General features: G+C 49.0%; 5 protein-coding genes across 5 annotated transcripts; 2 read left to right on the plus strand and 3 right to left on the minus strand.

The window, feature by feature from the left end:
• Positions 1–405: 405 nt before the first annotated feature.
• FIESC28_11760 (uncharacterized protein) lies at positions 406–905 on the plus strand (the record flags this gene model as incomplete). Its single annotated transcript, XM_031165872.1, has 2 exons — positions 406–708; positions 762–905. The coding sequence occupies 2 exons, from the start codon at positions 406–408 to the stop codon at positions 903–905; spliced, it is 447 nt and encodes a 148-aa protein (XP_031010065.1).
• A 229-nt stretch (positions 906–1,134) lies between these two features.
• Positions 1,135–1,989, minus strand: FIESC28_11761 (uncharacterized protein; the record flags this gene model as incomplete). The annotated part of the gene is made up of 2 exons (XM_031165873.1): positions 1,135–1,581; positions 1,651–1,989. 2 exons carry the CDS (start codon positions 1,987–1,989, stop codon positions 1,135–1,137), a joined length of 786 nt encoding a protein of 261 aa, XP_031010066.1.
• Positions 1,990–4,031: 2,042 nt separating this feature from the next.
• FIESC28_11762 (uncharacterized protein) lies at positions 4,032–7,129 on the plus strand (the record flags this gene model as incomplete). Its single annotated transcript, XM_031165874.1, has 4 exons — positions 4,032–4,123; positions 4,280–4,393; positions 4,454–5,430; positions 5,484–7,129. The coding sequence occupies 4 exons, from the start codon at positions 4,032–4,034 to the stop codon at positions 7,127–7,129; spliced, it is 2,829 nt and encodes a 942-aa protein (XP_031010067.1).
• Positions 7,130–7,779: 650 nt separating this feature from the next.
• On the minus strand, positions 7,780–9,177 carry FIESC28_11763 (uncharacterized protein; the record flags this gene model as incomplete). The annotated part of the gene is made up of 4 exons (XM_031165875.1): positions 7,780–7,816; positions 7,976–8,471; positions 8,533–8,991; positions 9,126–9,177. 4 exons carry the CDS (start codon positions 9,175–9,177, stop codon positions 7,780–7,782), a joined length of 1,044 nt encoding a protein of 347 aa, XP_031010068.1.
• Positions 9,178–10,045: 868 nt separating this feature from the next.
• FIESC28_11764 (uncharacterized protein) lies at positions 10,046–11,085 on the minus strand (the record flags this gene model as incomplete). The annotated part of the gene is made up of 4 exons (XM_031165876.1): positions 10,046–10,171; positions 10,228–10,325; positions 10,382–10,765; positions 11,037–11,085. 4 exons carry the CDS (start codon positions 11,083–11,085, stop codon positions 10,046–10,048), a joined length of 657 nt encoding a protein of 218 aa, XP_031010069.1.
• Between the last annotated feature and the right edge of the window lie 982 nt (positions 11,086–12,067).

Consider the following 12,067-nt stretch of genomic DNA (forward strand, 5'->3'; position numbering starts at 1 on the left):
TTTTTTTTTTTTTTTTTTTTAAATTTATATTTTTCGGTTGTGTTTTATTATTCTTGAAGCAAGAGAGCAGAATCGCTGGTTTCCATTTCAAGATCAACGTTCGTTGCATGAAGCTAAAGCCTGAAGAAACGGGAGCTTATGACCCCACTTAAGTTACAGGGAGCAGATAAGAGGAGCCAATGACTCAGTGCAGAAAATAATGGAACGGACACTGGGCTGAAGTGGCGCTGATGTGAGGACGTTATTTAGTCATCTATGCGTTCAGAACTAACTCATAAGTTAGCTGCTGTACTTTTCTGTCACACCCAGAACTCTTCGTTATTGAACCATCACCATTGTTGATTATAATCGGAAGATTCACACCACGACAACATTTAATATCTAAAAACACAACGAAGACACGAGATGCCCGCGATACGACATTCATCGAAGCGCAAGCCACCGCCTGATGGCTTCGAGGATATTGAGAATGACTTGCTCATCTTCTCCAACAAGATGAAGGACGCGCAAAACAAGCCACCGCCGTCAGGACCTAGGCACCAAGCACAATGGGAAATCTTCCAGATCTCGCATCAGCGCAGTCGATACGTTTACGAGCTATACTACGAGAAGGAGGCAATCAGCAAGAAACTATACGACTGGCTGCTAAAGAACGGGTACGCCGACGCCATGCTGATCGCGAAGTGGAAGAAACAAGGCTACGAAAAGGTGTGTACCCCCAGTCATTGTCCATCTTGCATTTGTATACTGACATTGCCTAGCTTTGCTGTCTGCGCTGCATCCAGACAAAGGAGACAAACTTCAATAGCACATGCATCTGTCGCGTGCCGAGATCTGAGATGAAGGGCGATCAAGACATCGAGTGCGTCAGCTGCGGATGCAGAGGCTGCGCATCAACTGATTAGATGCGGTACGGTCAAGTTTTGAGAACCATCGATGGTGGAAAGTTGTTCCAGAAGTGGAACGGAAGAGATGGCGTCTGGCGCATAATAAACATCAACACACAATATTACGATTCAGGGAAACAAGCGACACATGTCGACAGAATGAGGTAGAAAATCCTTTCATTGACCGCGTCATATATTCATAACATCGTGCTGATACTCCTATCCAGCTTGGAGCTCCGTCCCCATTCTATGTCTTGGAAAAGCCAGCTCTTCCTCGTCCAAAGCGGACGCTTGGTGGGACAAAGGAAAGCGATGACATCGCACCTGTGAGGTCTGCCATCTCAGTGTCTGTAGGCTTGTTGCTGCCCTTCTTTGCTTCCGTCTTCTGCAATGTCGGTGATTTGGGCGATCTCGGTGACTGTTGTTGTGGTGACTTGGGTTCCTGCTGGGGAGAGGTACTCTCTCCTTCCTTGAGACTAGCTCGTCGTCGAGAGCTCTTGATAGCTTGGGAGTTGGTTGAAGACCGACGGCGATGGTGGCTGCCGTCGTTCAACAGAGACCGCCTGCCATCAATGCCGTCTTTGGTGACTGCGAAGAAGAAATTCTTGGGGTACATATGCTTATCAATGAGATGCATACGCCGCTTCTGATGTGTCATGCACTTGCGTTCACACCCTTCAACAAAACATGAGTACTGCGATATACCAGTCAGCTAGTCTTTCATCTTGATCCATGCAAGTTTCTGGCTAGATGTGTAACTTACAGTATGCTGGCCCTGCTCCCTCTTAACGGATACTAGGGGGTCATGGTATTCCTCGATATGAACATTGAGGAGATGTTCGCTGGGGAAGTTCTTGCGGCATTCGAGGCACCGGTTAGTATGAGACTTGTTGTAGTGCACCTCGTATTCATCGTATGATCTGAAGGATAGAGGCTCCCCGTGGGGAGGCAAGTTGCATCTCATAGCTACTGTATCCTCTTCGTCGTCGTCGATGGCGGAGTCGAGTTGGGTAACCTTATATACTGGTCTTAGGGACGGTTCCGCTTGTGTGCATTCGGAATTGGAATCTAGCTCTTCCTCGATCTCTCGTGAGCGCTTCATTCTCTGCTGTGAGCTTGATTGGAATGGTAGAATTACTTGAAAGCAAATGCTTGACAGGATGGGTCCGAAGCGGTGTGTGCAGGGTCGGCCGGCTGATGTCTTTGTCGTCAAATTGCTGAAAGGATCGATACTTCGGTTCTGTAGTTGGCAACCGTATACGTCAGGAAGCTAGGCGCGAGCGAAGACCATGAAATACTCGTTGACAAAAAGCTGTGATGTTGATATGGATCTTTGAGAACTCTCACTCGATGCCTGAAGCTGGAAGCTCAGCCAATGTAATGGTGGGGGTGTTTTGTAAGGCGCTAAAGCACAAGGTGATTGACGGCCCGGGTGAGGGGCATATGGAAACATGGATAGACGGGATAACCTATGAGTTGGACAAACCTAGACCTGGCACATTTTACTTAACGAGGTAACATTATCTATCCATTCACAACAGGTCCTGGCCTCTTCCCTTGGCTGGAGTACAGAAATAAACAATTCAGTAACCTCATCAGAAAGTTGTGAAGAGATCAAGCTATTCTATCTCTTATGCCAACGTCATTGTTAGTAGACAATACTGTAATGCCTACCCTTGACCCAAGCTAACATCTTCAGATATTCTTTTCAGTTCTATTTGTGCTTCTTTTCCTCACTGAAACATCCGAAAGAGTAGAAGCTTTTGGTTTACTTGACGAGCTATATACCCTAAACTTCATCAAGAAGTTATGGATATGAAGATGACCATGATTAGGAGAGAACCGTGGACTACCTAACTAAACAGAATCTTTTCGGAGTAACTTGGAAACAGAGTAATTCATACAGTGTTGCTTAACAAAAGCTGAACATTTCAGGTTCTGAATTCTACTAAGGTAGGTAGGTAGGTAGGTAGATAGAGTTCATGGAGGTCAGTTCCATCGTTGTTTTTTGGTGCCTTGTGGAGGCTACCTATAGGCTAGAATAATAGGTTCTATCCATGCGTTTTCTGCCACCCATCTCAGGCTGGGTACAGAGGCATTACGGATACCTACCTAGGTACCTAAGCTAAGATCCATTTAAATTTACAGTGAATGTGCTACTTACGACGGTTCCATATCATTTGGACCGGCCTTATTTGTTACTGAAATGTAATCACAATAGAGTACTGGACTAATTTACAAGAGATAGATCACAACGAGTATATATACATTAGCAACAATAAGAGTAACCTTGATCGATAAAGTCTATGCACCCATGACTAACAAACCAACCCCTGCAGCTGTATGACGGACTCATAAAGTCATTGAGGAAAAGTAGTTTGTGGAAATTCTTCGCTAGTGGCCGATAATGATGCGTTCAAGCACACGATATTTCCAGGGTCCAACTGATTTTCAGCAGCCGAAGTAAACCCAGTCAGTGGAGGTTATCCAATTCTGTGTGCCTTGGAAGCCCCGGGCTTCTCAACCTACCCGGGCCCGACGTTAGGCAGCCTAAGACCAACTGTATGGACCTCCAGGTTCCCAGCCTGAACTGACGGGAGCTGAACCTCAATCTCAACCTAGGCGTGGGCAGCGATCCAATACTTTTTTTTCTCACTCGCCATTGCATTCACTTTCTTCCATACAAATGCTACCGACTTATACGCTCGGTCTGCGGCGCAATCAGTAAACGACAGGCCTGCATTGTACTTGCTGAAATTCTATTTGCGTCCTTTTAACTTTCTTTGCTTTCTATTTATTTTGTACACTTCTATTCGGTTTTCCTCCTCCCCTCCCCCTCCCTCTTCGCCAATGTTTGTCTTCTCGGCCGACGATTCCATTTTCGCGAGCCGAGTTTGGTGCCAACCCTCAACCCAACAGCCCGACCTACGAATGAGCTATGGATCGATGCCCTCTCCATGATCGAGCCGAAAAGAAAGCATGAGCGAAAAGCATTATAGTTCAATATCGATGCTTTAGAATCGTGCCGCGACACCTTTCGTCTTGTCCCGTACCTCTGCCTCTGCGTCCGCCCTCCACGTCTACGCCGTTCACGTTTACGACCGTTCTCTCGCGCACTCCAATTTACACCCCGATTTTGCGACAATGGAGTCAGAGACCGCGACCACGACCACGAACGGCCAGGCCGCAACTCCCGAACATGCGGACCTTTCTGTCAAGGCCAGACAAACATGGCGGTAAGTTGAGAATCATCGTTGTCTTGCTGGTGCTGGTGCTGGTGTGGTGCAAATATACCCCGCCAAAACATGTGGTTGTTGATGAGGGCTTGCGCAAACGCCGCAAACTTCCAATACAACCACGCAAGTAAACAACAGGAAACTGATACTCTCTAGTAATGCAATCAAACTACGAAAGATTTTGACAAAGCACATGGACAAGCTTCCAAAAGACAGCAACTCTGGCGTCGACATCTCTCAGTTCGAGACAATTGACTCGTACTTGGACAAGTAAGGAAGATCGAATGCCATATTGTTATGTGTTCCTGAAAGCTGACAACTATTGCCCAGATTCCGTCTTGCTTGTGTTCAAACCATATACCTCGACTTCGAGTATGCTGTCGCCGAACGTACCGATCACACCATGTGGACAGTACATACTAGTATCAACAACGAATACCGACGAACCCTGAGCCGCCTCCGACACTTGGCGCAAAACCCAGACAAGCAAAAGGCCGATAAGACGGCCAACGAGAAGCGCAACGGGGACAAGTCTAAGGGGGACAAACAAGCCACTCCAAAGCAGAAAAACGACAAGCGCAATGTGGAGAAACGCAAGTTTGGTGATAAGTACCTGGGCTTCCTACACGTCGCTCAGGAGTTCTACAAGGGATATGTGCAGCGACTCTCTGCTCGATATGATATCCCTGAACTGAAGCGCATTGCCAAAGGAATTGAGGTTGACGGGTCTTCTACCAGTGACGCCATCAGCCCTGTCCCGAACCAGATCTACCCATTGGTGATAAACTCTTGTCATTTCACCCTCATATGCCTTGGCGACCTGGCACGCTATCAGGTCCAATCGGGGCTGAAGAAGTCAGGCTACAGAATCGCCTTGGCCTACTATAGTCTCGCCCACGACTTGAAACCCTATTCCGGTTTCCCTTTCCACCAGATGGGTATCATCAGCCTTGAAGAAGGCAAGGATTTAGATACCGTTTACTACTTTTACCGGAGCACTGCAACTGCCGAACCTCATCCTAACGCAAAGCAGAGTCTTGAGTCCAAGTTCAAGACCCTGTTTCAGCCGGACAAGAGCCCGCCTAAGAAGCAAAGCAGAGTACCGAGCGATGCATTCGTCACATGGTTCACAAAGCTTCATGCTTCATACTATAGGAATGAGAACATGGCTGGCATGGCGGAGCTCGAAAGGGAAGTCCTGCACCGACTTGAAATGGCCTCCAAGAACCCCGACTATTCTGAAGTTCTATTCAAGATGACACTGATTAACATGTCAAGCTATCATGTCGCATCCCAGAAATACACTGGTAAGTTCCTCTTGCGCTATCTTGTCTAGTCGCAATGTTCTAACGCAAAACAGAGGCCCAATCACCGGCAACATCTAGAACTTGTCATCGTACCCTGCGCATAAATGCGCAGTTTATCCTTGCCTTCTGCTCAGCCCTTGGTTCAGAGCTCACCAATATCGTTGAGCGAGAGAGTCATGCTTCTGAGGACCCTGCCACTGCTAAATCGTCTCCTGTGATCGAGTCACTTCTGCCTTTACTGCGCGTTTACGGCATGTGGCTTGCCGCACGCCGCCAGGAGATCTTTGCTGCTGGCCAGGCTCTTGGTGCTGTACTCCCGGACATGATGAAAGCTATCTCTAAGGTCTTTTCATTACTATGCAACGAGAAGTACACGCAGGAAGCGTTGGCATCATGCCCCTATCTTCTTGCTGAAGACGTCGAGACTCAGGGGCTACTTCCTCTTGCTGAAGATCAAGTACCTGAGGCATGCCGGTCTTACTATTTAGAGAGCGGGGTCTTGAAACCAAGGCTGCCATCCCAAGAGCACCGACTTCGCCCCTTTCAAGAGACGCTGGCAAGAATTTTGGACATTCTTCGATGCGCCTATTTCCTGGCAGAAGATGTCTCGTGCCCGCTAATGTACCAAGTCTCTGAGCACGGCCTTGTCTTTGAATACAAGCCGGTGTCTACACAGAATGAACCGGTTCCTCAACCTATGTCCATTGTGAATTCCCCTACACAAGAGGTCAAGAGCAAGACCAAGGCGGTAAGCCATGAGCGCAAGATCTCTGAAAATCGACAGGTGGACAGCCACCCTGCAGTCAACGGAACTTCGAGAAGGTCTTTCGCTGCATCTCCTGAGACTCAACTTCCCCAGGAGGAGCTTTCCCCGGATGATGCGGATAACACTGTTATCAATATGCTCACGCCTTTCCTTAGGCCACCTACTCCCGAGCAGGTTCAGTCGGATCATCGGTCCACGGCTGAGTCCTCTTACGGAATGCACAGTACGACAGCAAACGAAGTGTTCGAAATGCTTCATGCTTCGCCAGCCCCTAGCGGCTCTTTGCCCACAGGCAAGTTCGCACCTCTGCCTTGGGCCTGGCTTCATACATCCACGCCTCACAGAAGCAGTGACGCTTCTGCTTCTGCCTACAATGCTGCTTTTGATGCCCCTGTCAGCCCTAACGTTGCCGCCCGGGAGATGTCGCGAAATGTCAGCACGTTTGAGGATCCTTATACCAACTCTTCGCCTCAGCTCCCTTCTATGCCAATTCATCGGGCGACCAATGGTACGATGGCAAGTCCTCGCGTTGCTTCCGCAGCTGAGGAGGCTCATCGTAACAATTTGCTACAAACCTTTGGGAGTTCCAGCGCCCCTAGAACCTCTTCGTTGAGCCAATGGGGCCAGAACTCAAACCGTCTTGCCAACAACACAAACCCACAATCTCATGGACACAGCCAGGTCTCAAACGGTTATCCTACATCCTCTACTTTGTCTGGATTCTCACACCCAAGCAGCTTATACCAGGGTACTCCCAGTAACGGGGCCAGTTTCGGTATGCCGAATGGAGGCTATGCAGACATGAGCCGTTACGATCGTAACCGCGCGCAAGAATCGGCGCCAGCCTCGTCAGGCCGACGGTTTCAGATGGACGAGACAACTTCCAGCTATGACGCTGCGATCTTGCAGGCTGCATTCTACGGCAACAGGTAGAGACCGGAGTTCCTGAAGCGAACGAACTTGTCCAGTCCTTACGACCGGTCATGCTCATTCTGCTTGGTCCGTCACACACTGTTACCACTTTCGGAGTATTTTATCCCGATAAGCCATTGGCATCAGGCATGAACAATTGTCAGATTGACAACGCGCTGCATGGCAGCAGTACATGTCCCTACTTGTTGTGGCTCAACCTTTTGGAGTTTTGTGTGTGGCTGTTCAAGATATTGGCAGCATGGTCGATCAGAAAGCACATCATCGTGCTCTGATGTTTTCTAATGCGCGAGTCTCTACACCGGATTTGGATCCTACAGCTGGCTCGGCTCACCGTAACACAACTCGGTTTAATCTCTCCAGGTATACAAGAAGTGTGCTGGTTTGGACGCCGTTTATCGGTGCAAGATCTTGGGTTCTCAAGCAAAAAGTCATTCATTTTTATGTTCATTCAGATAATATGCTTGCCAAATACTCGATATCGTGGAGGATACCATGCTGCTTAGTGCGCTTGAGAGCCCTCAGTTAGGGTAATACTCTCCCTTGGATGCAAACGCCGTTGTTGAAACCGTTTCCCGTTTCCCTTTTCCCTAGCAACGCCGAACCACATTCAATCCCTTAAGAAGGATGTGCAAGATGAGTTGTTAACAAATTTAAGCAGCCTGGTAGGTTTGCTTGGGGAAGGGGTATCTGCAGATGAGTTAGCCGAGAGTTGGCATAATGGTTGAATTGTTGAGATTGGTGTCCTTTTCGATGGGACAATACTCTTGATAGGCAATGTAGGTAGAGGAATGGAAAGATGACTTGAAAAACAATGGGAGATATGATCGTGCTTATGGGTGAACTTACGAAGGTCCAAGCTCCTGGATGCTCAAACGAGCGAGCCATTGACCCATGTCAATGCTGGTCTCAAGAGGCTTGCCCTGAAGGATACCAGCCAAGAGACCACCGGCAAAAGCATCGCCGGCACCGTTGGTATCGTTGATCTTCTCCTTCTCAATGGCGTGGACAGGGAACTCCTTAATCTCGTCCTCACCCTGGATAGCAACCAGAGTAGGGTCGGTACCTTGAGTGACGATGGCAACTCGCTTTCTCTTGTTGTTCTCCTTGGGGAGATTGGCAAGGTGCTTAACGACATCCTTGGGCTCCTTGCTGGGAAGGTCATGGGACTCGGCGTAGGCGGCAGCCTCGGTCTCGTTACCAATGATGTAGTCCCAGTAGGGGGCACTGGCATCGACAACGTCCTTGAAGAACTGGGGAATGAAAGGAGCAGAGAGCGAGAGAACGAAGGGCTTGTTGTTCTCAGCAGCCTGCTTGGCAAGCTCCATGATGGCAGGAGGGCAGACTAATACACGTTAGAATAAAACGATACGGTAGTTATCTGTGCTGTCGTAAGGTCTTCTTACCAGTGAAGTGGAAGCCACCAACGTAGTAGACCTCGGCGTTCTCAACAAGCTTCCAGATCTCGGGCTTCTTCAGGTGGTCAAGATCGTAGTGGTTGGCAGCACCAAGATCAGTGCACAAGCTTCGGTTGTGGCCAGTAATGATGGCACCGCAACGACCGGTCTTCTCCTTGGGATCAACACGGTACTCAACTCGGAGACCAGCAGCCTTGACAGCATCGTGAAGAATAGCAGAGTACTTGTCATCACCAGCACCACCGACGTAGACGACGCTGTTGGGAGGAAGGATGTACTGGGCGCCTCGAGCACTGTTCTGGGCAGCACCACCAGCGATGAGCTTGGCGTCGTAGTTGTTTAGGAGATCTTCATAGAGAGGGATGTGCTTCTCCTCAGCGAGGATAGCGTCGTTAGGCTTGAGGCCATACTTGTCCAGAAGGGCTTGGTCACCCTGAGCCTGGATGTCTATAAAGAACGAAGCAACATGTCAGCGATTGATCAATACGGAGCAAAAGCTGGTGTAAGCGGATAATGGGTTGAATCTCAATGGGCCTAATAAAGCTGTCTATCAATTGAAGGCCTAGATAACCAAAACTTACCGAGGAGAGGGTTCTCCAGACAGAAGAGAGAGAATTCTTTAACGGAAGACATTGTGTTTAATTGTCTCGTCTGGTATACACGATATGGTGAGGTAGATAAGAATAAGGGTGTAGCTTTGGAGGGGAAGAGTTTGAGACGAATGGAGGGGTCGACCACTTTGGTGGGGTTCAGACGCGGGGCCTGTTTGGTCGGCAGCCGAGTGGAAGTGACGCTGGCAAAGCTGCGAGCCCACGTGCGATAGGTAGGCAGAAGAGAAGGAAGTCTGAGAGAGGATGATGAGCTTGCTAGCATTATCGCGTTGAGGCGGGGACTTGTTGGACAGTTGTAATTATCAAGTCAGCGAGTCGTTGATACGAGAGGTTCATTCTATTTGATGAAGAGAGTTTGTTCGGTCAGAGTTGGAATTGGTATCAGGAGGTTTGTCTACTATATTTGCCATCATACGATCATTGTCTGGTTACTGCTTTCCTAGATCATCATGATCTGGTGACCTCATTAATAGCTACCCAAGGTCCCTATAGTTGGCCGTTCTTACAACCACCTCAACCAACTAACCTACCAGGCACTATGACAACACAAAGTATTTGGCTTAGCATTAGAAACACAGGATATATCAATGGATATCGATAAACATAGCTCATGACTTGATAGGGCAGCATATGGACGGCACAATCGCTTTAACAAGGACATTATTTAACCAAGCATGCTTCTCTTGTGGAAGCCTTTTTTCGGTATTCGAGGTATCTCACTTCTTCGCTCACATCTTTCACAGAGAAACGGCCTTCAGAATTTTTTTTGCGCCAAATGCCATAGTACTTGCCCTCGGAGCTACCAGCCATCTGCTCTTGGCAGTACCTTCAATAGATGCAAGCAAGCCAGTAAACACCATCCCAATGAGACCATGAACCCAGCCACCACTTTACTCCTTTGTCTTCTGGGTACCACGGAGAAGACCCGTTCTGCGGGCGGCGATAAGACCGGCCTTTTGACCCTGGACGGCGTATCGGGAGATGGTAGAAGCCTTACCAATATGTTGGTGGTTACCCTATGTCGAGTGTCAGCTTTTCTGCGTTTCATCAATTTTGATCGGGAAATACGTACACCACCGTGGGGATGGTCGACGGGGTTCATGGCAACACCACGAGTCTTGGGCCAGCTGTTACGCTTGACAGCGAACTTGTGCTTGGCACGAGAAGCCTCTGGAATGGGGGTCAGCAATTCAATCCTTCACACTCGATACTCTAGGGAAACGTACTCAGGAGAGGCTTGTCAGTTCGGCCACCGCCAGCGACGATACCAATCATTCCTCGGGCACCAGAGTGGACGACCTTCTTGGCACCAGAGGGAAGCTTGATGCGGGTCTTGCCCTCATCAGGGTTGTGGCCGACAATGGTGATGTAGTTGCCGGAGGTTCGGCCGAGAGAACCACGGTCACCGATCTTCTCCTCAACGTTGGAGACGACGGTACCCTCGGGCATCTCACCAAGAGGGAGGACGTTGCCGACAGTCAGGGCAGCCTTCTTTCCGGCGTAGATGAATTGGCCGGTGTACATGCCTTCGTTGGCGATGAAAGTCTCGGTGACCTGCTTGAATCGGTAGGGGTGACGGAAGACGACCTTGGCGAGGGGGGCACCGCGACCTGTACGACAATCATCGTTAGTTGTCGTTCCTCCATGTGCACACAATTTGTAAATTTCCGTCGAATGCTTATTTTCTCGGGAACCTAATCGGGGAACTTGCCAGCATCGTGGACGATCTCGCGGACGACACCTCGAAGGTAGCCGTGGCGCTCGGCATAATCGAGGTTTCTGAACTTAGCAGGGGCCTTGTTCAGGCGCGTGTTGGCCGCTATCCTAGGCGTCAGTATTTTGATGGTTTCGATATCGCGGAAAGGCTCGTTCGGTACTGACTGAAGATGGATCCACGACCCTTACGCTGGTTGCGAATGACTCTACCCATCGTGAATAGGAGTTCTGTTGAGCTGCAGGTTAGTAAAGACGATCGTGGGCGAAGAGGTAAGGGAGGGGGGATATTTACCTGGCTTGGGCCGCTTGGTGTTTGTTCAGAGAGGCAGGCTGCTGGCGCCAAATTTTTTGTGCGAACAACTCGATCGACGACGGAAGCCACGTGATCTCTCTAGGGCTCAGTTGCACTTGCCTTTTTGTTAAACATTTCAACGGGGCAAGTGGGGCGCTTGCTGATGGCCCATGGCTTGCATGGGTACAGAGCCTGAGAGGCAGAGCACAGTAGTGGAGATCAATCAATCAATCAATGACCACCGACTCCCGGTCCCGTCCAGTCTCTTCGGGGACAACCCCAGAAATTATCCGATCACTGTGACTTTGGCGCGCTCAGCCAATGCCGACATTTTGCCCTTGACATCCTATCTACCTACCTATGCCATGGAAGCTGAGGTCATCGCCAGCGATGATCACCATCACCACGACAGCGCGTTTCAACATGTGGCATTTCTTTTGATTTTATGAATATCTCATTTGCTTCACTAGGATCGTGATAAAATGAGTAATAATCATAACAACAATGTGATATACCCTTCCCGCCGTTCCTACCATCTCTTTAAACAGATTATCGTCGATTATGCGTGCATCTCGTTCTATACAGAATTGCACTTACGCGATATTGTGTTGGGCTGCAATCAAGTTGGGCGGGTTAATTTGCCTTGATATTTGGAGAATGAGATTAACCAAGTGGTTGATCCGTGACAAGGGGTTTCATGGCGGAATATTTCTGAGTGGAATCGCTCTGTGTTACGACTTGGAGCTTCGCGACAACTTCTATGATGTGTTTCTAGTGGGACACCTACCCTTGGCCAAACCAAGAAACACTTTGCTTTATGAGACAACCATTGGGTGTGGTGGGAAATTGCACTATTGAAGGCCGCACAAGGCGGTGAAAAAACTTCATCTTCATCTTCATCTTC

Source organism: Fusarium coffeatum (genome assembly GCF_003316985.1).
Source record: "Fusarium coffeatum strain FIESC_28 chromosome Unknown BRIP53273_contig_497, whole genome shotgun sequence".
Classification (NCBI taxonomy): domain Eukaryota; kingdom Fungi; phylum Ascomycota; class Sordariomycetes; order Hypocreales; family Nectriaceae; genus Fusarium; species Fusarium coffeatum.